Genomic DNA, 18,425 nt, shown 5'->3' with positions numbered 1-18,425 from the left:
TGCGTGACACGTAGCTTCAGGACGCACTTATCTGGGGAAAGTGAGCTGACATAAGGGGCCATGTTGACACGTGACACAGGCAGTGCTGGACCGGGACATTGGTGAATGTGCCATGTGAGTGACAGCTGGGGCTCCCTGGGCAGGCTATAAGCCCGCTGGCTGCTCCGCCTGGCTCAGAGTGGCTGGATGGAGAGCTGAGCCCCTGCTCTCATAGGACAAGGAGCGCTGCCCACAGAGGCTGTCTCTGGGACTCATCTCTGATGAGTTTGTACTGTCACCGGTGGAAGCTCGTGGCTGGGCATGGTGACCCGCAATAGGAATCGTGGTGTTTGGGATGCTGAGGCAGGAGGATTGCTGAGAGTAGTGAGGCTGGGCTGGGTCTACGGAGTGAGACCCCCATCTCAGAAAACAAAAGGGGAGTAGGAAGAGGATCATCCAGCCCATTACAGACAGAGAAGCTGCGTGAACTGAGATGGGGTGAAAGGTCAGGGGTACAAGGTCAAGGGTGAAAGGTAAGGAGTTAAAGTCAGGGGTAGAGGTCAGGGGATCAAAGTCAGAGGGTATAAAATAATGCGTTAAACTTTCTGTTTTGTTGAGATAGGCAGGGAGGGTTTCTCTGTGTAGCCCCAGCTGTCCTGGAACTAGCTCTTGTAGACCAGGCTGGCCTTGAGCTCACAGAGATCCACCTGCCTCTGCCTCCTGAGTGCTGGGATTAAAGACGTGCGCGCCACTACTGCCTGCTTACGTTAAACATTTTTAAAAGAACCCCCACCAGAAAAAAAATACCTTTATTAAGAGGAGATGCCATTCATGTGAGCTTTACCCTTTCTTCAGGAACATTTGGTTGATTGGTGCTAGTTCCAGAATTGTCTTCATCACCCAGTGATACTCACCTCCACACCCTCTTACAGTCACTGTCCGGTTTCTTCCCCTCTTTCCCAGGCATTACTTACCTTTTTCTGACCCCGAGTGGGGGGCCTGTCATGTAAACATGCGACCCACCAGCTTGCCTGTTGTGTCTGCTTCAACACAAGGCTCCCCTGCCATTTGGGTCGCAGGTTTAACACTTGGCTCCCCAGTGGTTGCAGAGCATTTGGGGTGTAGGGCTGGGCTAGCAGACGTGTCTCCCTCGGGGCTAGGTTTGTGGGTGACAGCTGCCCTTGCTGCCTGTTCCACCAAAATGTGAACAAACCATAGCGCCAGCTGCCACCATGATGGACTGTAGCCCCATACCATGATCAGTCTCTCACTGATTCAGCTAGGTTGACCGGTCGTGAGCTCTAGGGACCCACCTGCCTCTTCCTCTCCTGTACTGAGATCCCAGAATGCATTGCTGGAGCCAGCTTTTTGTGTGGGTGCTGGGGATCCAAGCTAGGGCACAGGAATGTCACCGACAGCCATGTCCCCAGTCAGCCCTGCTGGAGTACCTGTTGTTGGCTGCAACCGGGAGTGTAGACAGTCTACACTGGCTTATCCATCTACAGCTGAGGAGTATCTGTGTCTTTTTCCTCTTGGGTGCTGTGGACGTTTGCTGTAGTGCGAATTCTACTTGGTCTTGATAAATAAAAACCTGGAGTCAGAGCAGCCAGCCATTAGATCTTACCTCTACTGAATCCTCAGACCAAATGGGTGACCCTGTCCCTAGGAATCCTCAGACTGAATGCAATGAGCTGCTGTCTCCTCCCACCTTATATTCCTGTCTCCACCCACCCATATCACTCCTGTCCCTACCTCCCTAGTGCTGGGATTAAAGGCATATGACTTCCAAGTACTGGGATTAACAGTGTGAGCCACCACCGCCTGGCTCTGTTTCTCTTTGAGACCAGATAAATTTCGTATAGCCTTGAACTCACAGAGATCCACCGGTCTCTGCCTCCTGAGCGCTGGCATTAAAGGTGTGTGCATCACCACTCTCTGTCCCCTGTGGCTAGCTAGTGCCTGGCTCTGTGCGCTGATCTTCAGGCGAGCTTTATTTGTTAAAGCACAAACAAAACATCACCACAGTTTGTTTCTTTGCTATAATCCTCCTGGGATGGCTGGGTCAGATGGTTGCTCCGAGTCGCCTGGGTTCCAGCCTTGGCCTGTGTTTGTCTCTCCTGAGCTGTCTTGGGATTCTCGTGACTCCGCATTCTCGAAGTACTTGCTATACCTCGTCTTAAACATGGATGAGCCTGGTGATTGCTGACTCCTACAGAAGGGTCAGGAAGACCTCAGAGCGTGAAGCCTGAAAGAATTCAGGGGTGCAAGGGATCTGGGGAGGCTGCATGCAGAAGATAGCTGGTAGACTGGGCTGCTCCACACGTCCCAGGGCCAGTCAGCTTCTCCCTCTGGGGGCCTCAGACAGGCCACAGCAGTCTAAGGAGGCTTGACTGCAGAATGCTGCCAACTCGTTGTTCCAAGGAAAGCCAGCACAAAGGGGCCAGCGGTAGGCGCTGGGCTTGGCCTGTGTTGATGGACCCTGAGTGGTGCTAATCTTATGTGCTCACTCAGAACAAGACGGCCATGCTTTCTGTTTCCCACAGGAGGAAACACCTCTGTCCTACCTCCCTGTCAGACTGTGGCTCTCTGTGTGGGCAGCCATGCCCAGCTCTGATCCCACATGGCCTTCTCGGTGTTTTTTTTGTTTTTTGTTTGTTTTGGTTTTTCGAGACAGGGTTTTTCTCTGGCTTTGGAGGCTGTCCTGGAACTCACTCTGTAGACCAAGCTGGTCTTGAACTCACAGAGATCCGCCTGCCTCTGCCTCCCGAGTGCTGGGATTAAAGACGTGCGCCACCACTGCCCGGCTCTGAGTAGAGATCTTAATTGAGGAATTGTCTGTACTTGTTGGCCTGCTGGCTGGCTTACTATGGGTTACACCATGCCTAGACAGGGGGTCCTGAAGTGTGTGGGTGGGGAAACTGAGCTGGACACAAGCATGTCTGCATCCCCTGTGCTCCTGACTGGATGCGATGTGACCAGCTGTCCCCAGTCCCTGCCTTGACGTCCCCACGTTGATGGGTTATAACCGGGAATTGTAAGTCCAACAACCGTTCTTCCCTAAGTTGCTTTTTGTTGGAGTGTTCTGCTTGTCACAGGAGCCGAAATGGAACTGGCATAGTCCCCATCATCTCTGTAGTTGTCCCCATCACCTCCATAGTTGTCCCCATCACCTCCGTAGTTGTCCCCATCACCTCCATAGTTGTCCCCATCACCTCCATAGTTGTCCCCATCACCTCCGTAGTTGTCCCCATCACCTCTGTAGTTGTCCCCATCACCTCTGTAGTTGTCCCCATCACCTCCGTAGTTGTCCCCATCACCTCCATAGTTGTCCCCATCACCTCCGTAGTTGTCCCCATCACCTCCATAGTTGTCCCTATCACCTCCGTAGTTGTCCCCATCACCTCTGTAGTTGTCCCCATCACCTCTGTAGTTGTCCCCATCACCTCTGTAGTTGTCCCCATCACCTCCGTAGTTGTCCCCATCACCTCCATAGTTGTCCCCATCACCTCCGTAGTTGTCCCCATCACCTCTGTAGTTGTCCCCATCATCTCTGTAGTAGTCCTTCAGCTTCTGGAGGCTCCTATATCCTTCACAGGTGCCCCTGAGTCTCCAAGGCCACTGACCGAGAGGCTGCCACCTGAAGTCCCCCTCATCCACGGAACCACTGTCCGGCTTGCTCTTTCCCTGTAGCATGGCTCCATGCTGTGTCTGGAAGGGAGGGTTTCAGACACAGAACTGAGCATAGCAGTGGGGTGCTCAGAACTTTGTAGAGTCAGATGAGCTCAACACCTGCTACACGGGAGACCGGGTGCCACTCGAGTATCTGTGTCATCCTGAGGCTCCAGCTCACACACTGATGTCCTCACACTCTGGGGTGGTGACAGCGCTAGGACAGGGGCCCTTTGGAAGTGATGGGGGCTGGAGGGCGGAGTCTCCCTGAATGGAACCAGTGCCGTGAAAAAGAGGTCCCAGAGGGATGCCCCCAACCACACACACACACACACACACACACACACATATTTGATCAGGAGGACTGCATGTGTTGGTGCAACTTCCTAGACTATCATATGGCCAGTGACATGCATAAAGATGACACATTTGAAAAAAATGTTTTTATTTTACTTTCTTTTTTCCATATGTTGCAAATGTTTTACCCTTGGATTTATTTTTTCCTTAAATATTCTATTTATTTTGATATGTCTTGAGTATTTTGGCCTGGAATCCATTACGTGGCTGAAGAGGACTTGGGAACCCTGATCCTCCTGCCTCCACTTCCATGGGACTGGAACTGCAGACGTGAGACTGGGTTTTGGTGTGTGTACATTCATGTACATGAGACTGGGTTTTGGTGTGTGTACATTCATGTACATGAGACTGGGTTTTGGTGTGTGTACATTCATGTGGGGGCCAGAGGTGTCCCTCAGCTGTCCCCCAGATCTTTTTTAGCCTGGAACTCATTGGTTGGACTAGGCTAGGTGACCACAAAGCCCCGGTGAGCAGGTCCCCACTTGCTTAGCTTCAGATTTATAGGAACATTGCCACCATGCCTGGCTTAAAAACAACAACAGCCCATGGCGTCTAGGGATCAAATTCAGGTCTTCAGGAGTAATTAACCCACTGAACCATCTCTCCCATCCCTCCGCCGTCCCCCCACCACATAGCCCCTCCTGACTGGCTTTAAATCTCCTGCTTCAGCCTCCTGAGTGCTGGGACTGCGTGCACCACACTGGTTCCTCCAGAGAACTCTTTCGTTGTCTCTCTACTGCTTGGCAAGCATGCAAGCCCAAACTCCACTCTTTCCCTCCTAGGATCCACCGTGTCGGGCTCTGGTCCACTACTGGTTCAGGATCCGTCCAGCCCGGGATGCTCCAGCCTTGGGAGGCTGCAGCTGAGCCTTGGCCTGTGGTGATTCTGTCCCCAGTTCACCCTCTAGGAGCACGGCTCTGACAGACAGCTGGAGTGAGCCACTGGGGCCCAGATCCGCAGGCCCCTGGCCAGGGCTCGCACCCACAGCAGCCCTGCCTCCTCCCTATTAGAAGCCAGGCCTCTCTGTTGCTCTCTCTGGAAGGGAAGGGTCCACCTCCTGCCAGCGGGGGTGGGGCGGGGCTCCAGGGCATCCATCCCTGGAAACTCATCCAGGAGATGGGCAGTCTCCAGCTCAGCTCAGCTCAGCATTTGCAGGAACTGCCACTGGGCCAAGTGGATCCACCTCCTTAGGCAGGAAAAGCAATAGAGTCCAGGGTATGGGACCCAAGCAGCATGTGGTGGGAAGGACTGGAGGGGGTGTGGGCTTGGGGTGGGTGTGGCCCACGCAAGGGTTCCTACATGCCAGAACAACTCAGTGATCACACATCTGTGTGAGCTGGCACATAGCTGCCTGGCTCCCGACTCTCCCATCCTGTGTTTTCACAGTTAGAGAACTGACTGAAACATGCCTTCTTATGCCGTCTTCTTCCTCTTCCTCTTCCTCTTCTTCTTCTTCCTCTTCTTCTCCTCCTCCTCCTTTTGTTTTTCGAGACAGGGTTTCTCTGTGACTTTGGAGGCTCTCCTGGAACTAGCTCTTTTAGACCAGGCTGGTCTTGAACTCACAAAGATCTGCCTGCCTCTGCCTCCTAAGTGCTGGGATTAAAAACATGCACCACCACTGCCCCGCAAAACATGCCCCCTTCTAATTCCTCTATTTGTTCCTTTATCCTTCTTTCTTTCTCTTCTTTTGTTTCTTCCTTTTTTTTTTTTTTTTTTTTTTTTTTGGTTTTTTGAGACAGGGTTTCTCTGTGGCTTTGGAGGCTGTCCTGGAACTCGCTTGGTAGTCCAGGCTGGTCTCAAACTCACAGAGATCCGCCTACCTCTGCCTCCTGAGTGCTGGGATTAAAGGCGTGCGCCACCAACGCCTGGCTTTGCTGTTGTTTGTTATGAGACAGGTCTCATGTAGCTCAGGCTGGCCTTGAACTCAGTATGTAGCTGAGGCTGACCTTGAATTCCTGATCCTACTTTACAGGGGTGTGCCATAAGGCCTGGCTGCCACTAAGAATTGAGTTTAGAGTCTCATGCATGCTAGGCATTCTTCCACTGAGATATGGAGACTTACACCCACCTTTTAATTTTTATCCTGGGACAGGATCTTCCTACACTTGCCAAACTGTTACAGGCTGGGCTACCAGACCCAGTTTGACTTGTTAATTTGTTGTTGTTTGAGACAAAGTCTCACTCTATAGCTCAGTCTGGCCCCAAACTCATGAAAATCCTCCTGCCTCAGGCTCCCAAGTGCCGGAATCATAGAAGTGAGTGGGTATACACAGAGCGTCATTGTATGTATGCATGTATGTATGTATGTGTATTGACAGGGCTTCTCTGTGTAACAGTCCTGGCTGTCCTGGAACTTGCACTGTAGACCAGGCTGGCTTCGAACTCACGGAGATCAGGTGCCTCTGCCTCTGCCTCCAGAGTGCCCCACCACCGCCTGTCCATTTATTATAATCTTATTATTGTAATGTGTGTGGATGAGTGGATGTGCACACGCAGCATGGTTTACTTAGTGAGTTCCAGGCCAGCTGTGACTTCTTAGTAAGATCTTATCTAAAAACCCAAATCAAAACAAAACAAAACCCTTAACCCTGCTCACATCGCTCCCTCCCCTCCTCTCCACTCTGACATTGCTCTATTTCTTCATGTTTCCTGAAGCTTTGCTGGCACAGGGCTGCAGGGAGAGTGGCCCCCAGGTGGGTCGCCTGGGGGTCACTGTGGAAGATTTTGCTGTAACCCTGGGGTGCAGCCCATGGTGGGTGAGGGGGGCATATGCCTGTCTCATGAGTCATTAGCTGTCTTCCAGAGCCCCCAACTCTAGTGTGTTCCCAGATGTCATTTTTCTCTTCCACAGAAACTCAAATCTTAGTAACGGGGCTGAGGAGATGTCACGGTGGGTTAAGCACATGCAGAGACCCTAGCTTGGAGCCTCAGATCCCAGTCAAGTCAGACATGGCTTAAGTGGTCGTGTCAGTGCTCCTGTGGGGAGATGGAAGTTGGTGAGCCAGCTGGTACACAGCCACCATGAGGCCCTGTCTCAGACAGAGTGGAAGGGGAGGACCGAAACCTGAGGTTGTCCTTTGACCTCCACACTCTTACACACACACACACACACACACACACACACACACACACACACACACACGTACTCTCTCTCTCCTGAGTGGATATACCTCTTCCAGTCAGTGACTGCTCCACTGCGAGCAAACCTTCATCTTCTGCTGATTTCCATTCAGTTACCATGCATTCCTGACCAAACCATCTCCCGGGAGACCCAGACAAGAATGTTTGGCAAACAGGGGACTAATTGATAAACAGTTCGTGGTCCACAATGTAGCGTTAGCTTAGAATGTTCTGCAATACTTTGGAAATTCCAGGATTATGATTTCAGTCCAGGCTGTACAACCACACACATCTGTCCCGTGCTTGGGACCCACCGACCTCACTGTGAGCGTGGGAACAGAGCCTCACCCTCCTTTGGGTGGGTATTTGTCCCGGCCGGTGAAGCAAGGATGTAATATTGAAGGTGACCAGTAGAGGACTCCCTTGATGGAAAAGAGGTTTGCACTCTAAGGACTGGAGAGATAACCAGAGCCCTTGCCCAGCAGATGTAAGGTTCTAGGTTCCAACTCTTGCAGTCCAAAAACAACACCCACCACACACAGGGAGAGAACGCTGAGTTCTAGAAAATATTCTGTCCCTTTCGGAGGAAATCACCCTGCTGGGGAGGTGAGTCGACCATCTGGCATAGTCCCTGAGAAGGGAGAGGAGAAACGGAAGCGCAGATGTGCCGCAGGCCAGGGCAGCTCTTGGGCTGGGTCTGAGGTCCTGGACCGTCCCCTGTCCCCTCAGGAGCCAGGATGAGAGAGAAACATTTCACTGGACTAAAGCCGGAGCAGGCTGTCTGTAGCACTCTCGTGACTTGTTTGTTGTGGAGCGACCAGATGGCTGCTTCCCGGGCTGTGAACGGTCTTGGTCAGCAAACAAGCAGGCTGGCTGGAGAGCCCTGCTCTCCGGAGTGTGGGGAAGCAGGGTACTGGGGCCTGAGAGCCAGGTGATGGCTGGGGCAGGGCAGTGCGGATCAGGGACTGGCGGGCCCTGAGTCCCTAGCACAGACCCACTCAGATGGAACCTCTTCAGTCTGGGGATGAGTGCCCACCGCCTGAGTCCTGCTGGCCGCACAGCTAGTGTCTGCAGAAATGATTGTCGTCTGTCAGTCCTCGCCTTACTGTGGCAGGACCTGGTGGTAACCTCACATGTGAGGATGTGTGTCGTGTGTGTGTGCACGCATGTGAGGATGTGTGTCATGCGTGCATGCACGCGTCTTCATGTATGAGTGCAGGCAAGCATATACCACAGCCCACGTGTGGAGATCTGAAGACACCCTCAGACGTGGCTTTCTCTGTTGTTCCTTGCCCACAGCAGAGAAACTTCTGAACTTCCAGTGATTCCCTGTCTCTGCAATCCCTCTCACTGTGGAGAGCGCCGGTGCTGCCGTAGCCAGGTTTATGTGGGTTCTGGCAACCCAGGCTCAGATCCCCACACTCTCACAGAGCCCAGCACATGCACTGAGCCACCTCCCCAGGTCTGGGGATTTATTTCTGAGAAGCAGAGAGGGACATAGGGTTGTAGGCATCGAGCTCCTGACTGACCTGCCCTGTTCCTCCATGAGTCACCGTAGAAGCTGGCCTTTCTGGGTTAGTTGCCAGCCCTGATTTTGATTCTTTGATTTGGCAGAGCCCTCCTCCTCCTCCTCCTCATCCTCCTCCTCTCCCCCTCCTCTTCCTCCTTCTCCTCCTCCTCCTCCCCCTCCTCTTCCTCCTTCTCCTCCTCCCCCTCCTCTTCCTCCTTCTCCTCCTCCTCCCCCTCCTCTTCCTCCTCCTCCTCCTCCCCTCCTCCTCCTCCTCTTCCTCCTCCTCCTTCCCCTCCTCCCCCTCCTCCTCCCCCTCCTCCTCCTCCTCCTCATCTTCCTCCTCTTCCTCCTCCCTCCCCCTCCTCTTCCTCCCCCTCCTCCTCCTCCTCCCCCTCCTCTTCCTCCTCCTCCTCTTCCTCCTCCTCCTCCCCTCCCTCTGTTCTTTGAGATGAGGTTGCATGTAACCCAGGCTGATCTCAAACTTGCTGTGTAGCTGAGGGTGGCCTGAAATGTCAGTCTGCGTCTCACAAGTGCAGGGGTCAGAGGCAGATGTGCATCACCACATCTGGATCACACAATTCTTATAATAAGAAACGGCTAATGAAAGGCCGGGGGTGGTGTCACACACAGGTGATCCCAGCACTCGGGAGGCAGAGGCAGGTGGATCTCTGAGTTTGAAGCCAGCCTGGTCTACAAAACCAGCTTCAGAACAGCCGAACTGTTACACAGAGAAACCCTATTTCAAAAAACCAACCAAATAAAAAAGTACCTAATCTGTTAATATATTAACCAATTGATGTCCTCTGTCACGAACACTCTGTGTATATACTTATGCCTTGACAAAACTGGGGAAGGAGGAGGGGCAGTGATTAGTTCTCTGCACAGGAAAAGACTAGAAGAATTGTTTTGTCTTGTTTTGTTTTTTGAAAAGCAGATGCAAAATTTCACATTCTTAGTGTCAAAAGTGTTCCTTGGGAATTTTTGAAAAAGCAATGTCTTGTTTTGTATGTAGCTACGTGTCACTGTACTGAAATAACCCCAAGTGTAGGGTTTAATTTTTTCCCAATTATTATTACTGCAGGGATGGCACACATGCATGGTGTGTGTATGCATGCATGCGTGTGTGTGTGTGTGTGTGTGTATGTGTGTGTATGTATGTGTGTGCGTGCGCGTGGTCAGAAGACAACTTTGTGTGTGTGTGTGTGTGGTCAGAGGACAACTTTGTGGAGTCACGTCTCTCCTTCCAGGATGAAGTTCTGGTCGCCAGGCTTGGGCAAACAAGCACCTTTACCCCCTGAGCCATCGTGCCTGCCCATATTCAAGGATTCCCTTTGTTTTTCGTTTTGATCCTGGGGATGGATCCCAGGCAGTATGCTGAGCTATCCCCTAGCCTTATTTTGGTTTATTTTTAATCACTCTTGTGATCCTGTTTGTGGCCCAGCACTTAAAGCATAAGGGATAGAGCCCAGCGTGGTGGTGCACATCTTCAATCCCAGCATCCTGAGGCAGGGGCAGGCTGATCTCTGTGAGTGGGAGGTCAGCATGGTTTACATAGCAAGTTCCAAGACAGCCAGGACTACATAGAGTGACCTTGTCTCAAAAAACAAAAACCTAACAAGCCGGGCAATGGTGGTACAGGCCTTTAGTCCCAGCACTCAGGAGGCAGAGACTGGAGGATCTCTGTAAGTTTGAGCCCAGCCTGCTCTACAGATGGAGTTCGTTCCAGAATAGCCAGGGCCACACAGAGAAACTGTGTTTCAAAAGACCAAAACAACAACAACAAAATCCAACCAACCAGGGCTGGAGAGATGGCTCAGAGGTTAAGAGCACTGACTGCTCTTTCAGAGATCCTGAGTTCAATTCCCAGCAACCACATGATGGTTCACAACCATCTACAATTCAATCTGGTGCCCTCTTCTGGTATGTAAGCAGAATACTGTATATGTAATAAATAAATAAATCTAAAAAAAAAAAAAAGCCGGCGCACGCCTTTAATCCCAGCACTTGGGAGGCAGAGGCAGGTGGATCTCTGTGAGTTCAAGACCAAGCCTGGTCTACCGAGCGAGTTCCAGGACAGGCTCCAAAACAATACAGAAAAACCCTGTCTGGAAAAAACCAAAAAAAAAAAAAAAAATCCAACCAACCAGCCAAACAAACAAACAAAAAATCCAAACACTACTACCAATAACAACAACATCAACAAAAAAGCAATTATAATAAAATAGAATGGGGGGATGGGCCTGGAGCGCTGACCCCGCAGTTAAGAGCCCTGGCTCTATCAGAGGATCCGGGTTCGACTTCCAGCACCCACATGGTGGCTCAGAAACGTCAGTTCCAAGGAATCTGATGCCCTCTTCTGACCTCTGTGGACACCAGGAATGCACAGTGCACAGAAAAAACTGTGCACAACACTTATACATGCAAAATAAAAAGAAGTTTAAAGGGCTGGGACGGAACTGGCCTCCCTCTGCTGCTCCAGTGCGCACTCTAGAGGCAGTCCCTGGGATTTCCACCTTGCCCGATGATGCCCTGAACACCACCACCTTATGGTGGTCACCGAGGAGGGTGTGGCAGCAGTGAGAGTCACAGTCTGAGGGTCATCACTTGGGGAGCTACGATGATTCCTGTTAAAACTCCCAGAGTGGGTGTAGCAAGCCTGGTGAATGCTTTTACTTATGCTTTCTGCTATTTTGCTTTCTATTTTATGTGAGTTTACCTTCTTTATTTTTGCGGCACTGGGACTGGACTCCAGGGCCTTTCGTATGGTCACTCTGCCATTGAGCTACAGCAGTGTCTACAGTCGCATCAGCTAGCGGATGGCCCAGCGTGAGGGGGTGACAGATTGCCTGGGTAGAGTGGGCTGGGGGAGGGGGACTTTGGTGTGTCTGAGAAGAGGGGACTCTGGTTGTGGTCTCTTGCAGGGGACGGGGGTAGGTAGGACACTGCTGGCTACAAAGTTGAAAGGAGATGCAGGTTTTGCCAGGGCACTCTGCCTCTGAGGGGTACAGGGAAGAAGCTTGCCCACTCTAAAACATGAGCTGGAAGGAGGGGGAGCTTGGTCACATGTGTCTTTTTTAGTCATGTGCATGTTCACGTGGGTATGTGTGCACCTGTGCACGTGTGTGTGTGTGTGTGTGTGTGTGTGTGTGTGTGTGTGTACAGAGGTTGACCTGAGAAGTCTTTTTCAATGTCTCTTTGCTATGGCAGTGAGGACTGACCTCCACGTATGCAAGACAAGCACGGAGCTACCACCCCAACTCCACGCTACATCTTTAACCCCAGCGCCTCCTTCCAGCATCGGCCATCCGTGTACATCGATTCCAGGAACCCCATGCTTTTCCCCTTAGGGCCACACACGGCTGGCCTTTCCCTTCCCCATGTTTGGCCGTGAGTGACTGTGCTCACACTCTGTAAATTGGGCCAGGCGCTGTGGCCGCCATTGAGGGGATCCATGTGTCCACCCACAGCACAGGTCCTTAGTGAGTCTCTGAGTTTCGAGTCAAGGGTTGGGCGCAGGCTGAGCCGGGCAGGAAGGTGTCAGGGCTGTGGGCTGTGCTGGGCAGAGGAATCCCTGGTCCTTCCCCCATGGCTGCCACCCTGGAGGACAACACAGCCAGGGGCAAGGCTGCGACAGGAGCTCTGCTCTGCTTCAGCTAAGGCCTGTGTTTAATACCTGCCAGGCACAAATACACAGACAGTCTGCGTTAAACAGAGGTTTCCTTAAAATAAGTCAGCAGCCAGGTGTGCTGGCACTCGCTTGCCACCCCAGTGTTCAGGAGCCAGAAGCAGCTAGTTAGAGGCCAGCGGGTACTAAGTAGCAAGACCTTGGATTAAAAAGAAATCAACGTGTGTGTGTGTGTGTGTGTGTGTGTGTACAGAGGTTGACCTGAGAAGTCTTTTTTGCCACCCCAAAACTCCACAAAACCACCAATGAAGCCAGCCTTTCTCTGTGACCCCCAGAAACTAGGCTTGGCAGCATGGAGTTGGCTGGCTACTTAGTCTAGTAGAATTGGCAAGCCTAGTGGTCTAGTACAACTGTGTGCCCAGGGTCTGCACACAGTAGGTACTCAGTACATGCTAATGGTGGAGGTTTGAACAGCTATGGCCTCCATATGTGGTCTATAGGGAGTGGCACTGTTAGGAGGTGTGGCCTTGTTGGAGGAAGTGTGTCGCTGTGGGGTGGGCTTTGAGGTCTTACAAGCTCAAGTCTGGCGATTGTGACACAGTTCACTTCCTGCTGCCTGTGGACTGAGATGTAGAAAACTCTCGGCTCCTTCTCCAGCACCGTTTCTGTCTGCCTGAAGGCCACCATGATGATGATGGACTGAGCATCTGAAACTGTAAGCCAGCCCCAATTAAATGTTTTCCTTTATAACAGCTGCTGTGGTTGTGGTGTCTCTTCGCAGGGATAGAAACCCTCACTAAGACACGCACTGAGCAAGTAGAACCCTCAGCAATATCCTTCCTTTATTCATTAAATCACTACTAGGCCATGCCCAGAGGTGTGCATGGGACAGAAATGGTCCAGTCTGGGAGCAGAAATTCTTGTGAAGGATGTAATGAGCCCTAACCTACATTTAGGCAAGACAGCCAGAGTCCTCTCCCTGGGCTCTGGAAGAACGAGGGATGAGGCTTCTCCAGCCAGGGCTCGCTCAGGGATGTCTCTGGGAAGAAGTGGCCTCAGCCGTGAGACCTGAAGGCTTCGAGGCTTCGAGGGAGCTGGCAGGAGGGCAGTCAGTGCAAAAGCCCGAGACAGCCCCAACGGAGGGTTTGCATGGTGCACTGGATCCACTCAGCTGGGGAGAGTTCGTTTCTTCTTGCTCTTCCAGGCAAGCCACGTGAGCATGCCGTGAAATGAGAGGTTGGCTCCCTCGGGCCCCCTCTGGGTCAGACAGTCTGGTTCCAGGGCGTTCTGCTGGGTCATCCGCAACTCTTGTTTAGGCTCATTCCCATCCGGGTCTGATTTAGCAGTTCCTCTCAGGCTGTACCAAGGGAGCTATTTCAGAAACTCCCAAAGGCAATTCAAGCCCTGGCCATCATTTAGGGGAGGAAGAAAAGAGCCCTAAGTGAGGGACTCAGTCATAAAAGCCGCCTAGCCCCACAAGCCTGCCATGCTAAATTTAGCCGCTTCACCCCGAAATGAGGTGAAATTGCAGGTTTCTGGTGGGCGGTGACGCGGGTGGCTGTGGACAGAAGTTTCTGCTTCCTCTGCCTGCACCTGAGGGCAGAGACCCAGGACTGTGTCCAGGGTTCCCAGAGGAAAGCAGGTCCAGGTGAAGCCGCCTTCAGCTGGTCTGCAGGGTCCAGCGGTACCGGGTGCCACCAGAGCCAGGCAGCAAGGGGCAGGACGGAGAAGAGGTTGCCCCGTCTGCCACCAAAGGTTTGGGAACTATGGCTGCTGTGCCCGCTCCTCTGCCCAGGGGTCCCACAGGTCCTAGCTGCTCACCTTGCCTCCTGCAGACAACTGGCTGCCCAGGGTGGCTCAGAGCCACCCAAAGGTCCCTCTGCACAGCCTGGGCCTCCTTGTTTGCAGACAGCAGCTTTGTGGAGTTGGTGCCGGCCAAAACAGAGGTAGTTGGGTGAGCCCAGGGGTCCTCAAGGGGCCCCAGTAGCCCACCTTGCTTTTCGTTTTTTGGTACCCCTGTGTGCGGTGCCTGATACAAAGCTAGCATCAGGGGTTCTAGAACGTTCCCTGGGGCTTGTCAGCGTCTGCTCATGAATCCTAGTCTGGGGAGCCCAAACTCAATCCTTCTCTCTCCCACTTGGGGGGTTGGGGAATAGCCTTACCTGGCTGGCCAGGATGGGGTGCTGCTGACTGCATAGCTCAGTTGCTGCTATGTGGTCAGGGAGCTTCCCAGCCCTGCCCCCATTTCAGGCTCTCCCCTCTCCTCGACTGCTGGGTGGAGGGGTCTTCAGGGCACCCGGGAGGTGAGCACAGCCCAGCTCCTGTGTAGGGCGCAGTCTCAGCTCTGGGGTTTCCTGTCAGCAGAGGTGCAGGAGCCATCCGTCTCCCAGACTGTTTCTTTTGTTTTCTGTTGTTGGTTTGAGAAATCTGTAGCTTTGGCTTGCCTGGGAGTCACAGCAATCCTGCTTCAGCGTCCCAGGTAATAGAATAATGACTTCAGTTCAGTTGCTTTTCTTTTTAAAGATTTATTTATTTTATGTGTGTGTGCATGGAGGAGCCCTCAGAGGTCAGTGAGAGAGAGTGTCGGGGGCCCTGAAGCTGGGGTTATAGGTGATTGTGAGCTGTCATGTGTGTGCTGGGGACCGAACCTGGGTCCCCTGCAAGATCAGCCAGCCCTCTTAACTGTTGAGCCATCTCTCCAGTCCCAGCCTCGGCGTCTTTTTTTTTGGTTTTTCGAGACAGGGTTTCTCTGTAGCTTTGGAGGCTGTCCTGGAACTCACTTTGTAGACCAGGCTGGCCTCGAACTCACAGAGATCCGCCTGCCTCTGTCTCCCAAGTGCTGGGATTAAAGGTGTGTGCCACCAACGCCCGGCTTCAGCCTCGGCGTCTTTATCTAAGAGAACTTGTCTTGGGAATGGACCAAGCTGGTCCAGCCTCAGGCAGGGAGCAGGCCGTGGGCTGTGAGGCCTGTGGCGTGTGGGAGTCACAGGGGCACGTCTGCAGCAGAGCCAGGGATTGGCATCCAGCAGGCACCGGCTCTGTGGATACAATGTCATTGGTGTCTCGGTGGGTAGAGCGCTTGCCCAGCATCTCTGAGGTCCCAGGCTCTGGCGCTACATCAATTGGGTGTGTATGTGATGTAATTTACTCAGGAGGTAGAGGCAGGTGGGTTAGCCTTAACTACATAGCAAGTCTGAGGCTAGCCTGGGCTACATGAAACCCAGTTCCAAAAAACAAACCAAAAAACAAAAACAAAAACAACAACAGCAACAAAAAACACACCCTTTTATCTCTGTTACTCAAGTTCCTTTAGTTCTGAAGTGGCTGAGCTAAGCAAAAGTAACCAATGCGTGTGGCCGGAAAAGACACCCACATGCCCTATCTACCCTCTATCTGCCCTCTGCCCACCTCCCTGTTGGTCATTGTTCGAGGGGGCTGCTGGGGGATTAGAGGGTAGGCTTAGCCTCTCTTGTGGGTCTCAGCACCCTGATGATGAACTGGGGTCTTCCAGGTACCCCAAGCTCACATAGCCACTTGAGGGAGCCTCATCTCAGATGAGGGCAAGTCCACAGTCTGTCTGTGGTGACTGAAGGATCCAAGGATTCTGAGGAAAAGGATTCTGACCCCAGCCCAGACCTAGAGACCCCAAATAGGAGATACCGAAGAAGGCTGTCCTGAGAGGTGTCCAGGAACAGAGGGCAGAACTGGCCAGGAAGTCAGCCCATGGGGCCAACTGCAGAGTAAGAAACAGGTCTCTGAGCTCTGTCCCTGTCACAGGGAGATGAGTAGGGTCCTAGGACCTCATAGTGCTGGCCTGTGGGGATCCCCTTAGGGGGACACTGGCTGTCACTGGCCTGTGGGGACCCCAGCCTCCCTAGCCCTCAGGGGACAATGGCTGTCGCTGTCAGAGACCAGGAATGCCCACCAGCTGGACAGAGCCCGAATGAAGACTTTGAGGACTCCAGGGTGGCCCTGACTTCCTCTTTCCCTGGCCCAGCATTGGGAGAAGGTGACAGCCATTCTGGAGTGGGCTGAGGGCAGGAGCCTTGGTGGGTTGGTGACACCCAGCAGAAGGAGGGACAGCCTAAGATGGAGTGTTCATAATTCCCACTGAAGCCAGGAAGAGGATACCAGTGCCTCAAACGCCTCCCTGAACAAGTCAACGGGGCGGGGAGCTGTGTCCCCAGCGATGGTACCTGGGTGCCAGGTGAGACGCACACACTTCCGGGTTCCAAGCAGGCTTTGCAGTTCCCCCATAAGAGTCCCGGAAGGTCTTTGCTGCCCTCCGGCCCTCAGTTTCCCCCATCTGAGGAGCTGAGGCATCAGTTGTTCCTGCTCCTTAGGAGGTAGTGTGGGTTGAATAAGGGGCTTTGTCTGCTGCATTTCTCACAGGGCTTCATACCTCCTCACATCGCCTCAACTTCCCCATCGGTGTGCAGGAAGCACGTGAACCCTGGGCAGCCAGCAGGGACTGAGCGGACACTGACTGCATTCAGGGCTCTGGTCCCCTCAGTCAAATGTCCAGTGAGTCATTTTACACACACACACACACACACACACACACACACACACACACACACACACACACACACACACATTCACAGGTACACACTCCTTGTACATGGAGGACTCCCAGCACATCTTGTTCTTGGTGAGAACCTCTGAGCCCATTTTACAGTTGTGAACACCAAGGCCCAGGCCCAGAGCTGAGGCTAGCTTTGTGCTTTAGATGCCTTCCTGTATACTGTGCCGTGTGGTGGTGCCTCAGGATAGGAGGCAGACGGCAAAGGCTTGTAGGATTGCACCGGCGTGCAGAGATGCAGCATGGGTGAGCAGAGGAGCAGCACGGGCCTCTGAACCCCCGAGAGGGACAGACTCTAAACAAAATGCGAGACCAACACCGGCAGCTGTGAACAGGCTGCAGCAGGCCAAGGCGTGGAGGTGAAGGAGATACCGGGGGACAGGGTCACTACAGGGGAAGGAGCCTCGGGGGGTGGAGGTGTTGGGAGGCCGTGTGTGGGCATTCGAGTCCCTGGAACCCTTAGACTGGCACCGTCCTGGCTAAGGAACAGAGTATGAAACGGCAGCAGGAGAGATTTAGGTTAGATACGGAGAAGTTTCCGACTGTCTGTGCTAGAAGATGCCAGCTCGCCGGGCTGTGCTCCCCAGGGATTTTTTCCATCTGGAGATGGTTTGGAAAATAGAGAAGCTAGCCGGGACCCCGTGGGCGGCCTCATTGCAGCCTGGATCCCAGATAGGCAGTGAGCCCAGGCTGGTAGCAGCCATTGATGTGTTTGTCACTGTTGCTTCAAATCCACCCATGGCTCCCCACTACCTCTGCCCAGCTGGAAGGCCAAAGTCCTCCCTAGGCGACCTGCTCTCTGGGGACCTGTGTCTGCAGCCCCTCCAGTCCTGTGTCTGCGGCCCCTCCAGTCCTACAAGGGGTTGTAGCCCTGCTCTGTCTCTGGGCTACAGCTGATCCTCTGGTGCCACAGGGCCTTTGCCCACGCTGCTGCCATCTTGTTTGTGCACTCAGTGTGTCCGGTACAGAGCTTGCACACAGTAGGTGCTTAGTGCTGGCTCTGCATGTGGGGGAGGGGAGAGCGGAAGGCTCGTGGGCTCAGCATTGAGATGCACAGAGGCCTGGCTTTGAACCCCACGTCCCCTCTCCTCATGCAGCCGCAGCCGGCTCCGGTGTGAGTGGAGGCAGGGCCCGCGTGCGCTCTCGAAGCTGTTGCAGACTGTCTAGCCATGCTGACTTCCTGTCCTCTCCTCTCAGGTGACAGCCATGTCTGTGAGGTTGCACTTCCTGTCTCCGGGGGATGCCGGGGCTGTGGGGACTGTGGGCCGCAGCGCCTCCTTCGCTGGCTTCGGCGTGCAAACCCGGAGGGTCTCGTAAGTCTCCTGGGGTTGGAGAGTGGGGTGGGGGAGGGCACAGAGCTCAGCCAGTGACCCGGACATCAAAGTATGGGGGGTGCGCCTGCTCCTGGAGGAACTTCTCATTTCATTTCCCACCAGCCTGGTCTACATCATTTCACTTCCACAGCCAACCGCTGAGCTTATCACCACACAGCAAATGAGGAAAAAAGCTCAGAGAGGTAGCGCCACTACTCGAGGGTCACACAGCAAAATGTCTTCTCAGTTGGCCTTAGCCACCTAGGGGTG

At 53.3% G+C, this 18,425-nt stretch overlaps 1 protein-coding gene across 2 annotated transcripts in view; it reads left to right on the top strand.

Moving 5' to 3' along the window:
* Positions 1 to 18,425, top strand: part of Ripor3 (RIPOR family member 3) — a 74,431-nt gene that overhangs the window by 29,493 nt on the left and 26,513 nt on the right. For both annotated transcript variants that reach the window (XM_005074429.4, XM_040733109.1), the window contains exon 2: positions 18,040 to 18,155. In XM_005074429.4, the coding sequence (XP_005074486.1) occupies positions 18,049 to 18,155 (107 nt within the window). In that variant the 5' untranslated portion in view covers positions 18,040 to 18,048. The remainder of the gene's footprint in view (positions 1 to 18,039; positions 18,156 to 18,425) is intronic.

Source organism: Mesocricetus auratus, unplaced genomic scaffold (genome assembly GCF_017639785.1).
Source record: "Mesocricetus auratus isolate SY011 unplaced genomic scaffold, BCM_Maur_2.0 Super-Scaffold_100028, whole genome shotgun sequence".
Taxonomy (NCBI): domain Eukaryota; kingdom Metazoa; phylum Chordata; class Mammalia; order Rodentia; family Cricetidae; genus Mesocricetus; species Mesocricetus auratus.
This window is presented reverse-complemented; position numbering and strand designations above follow the sequence as displayed.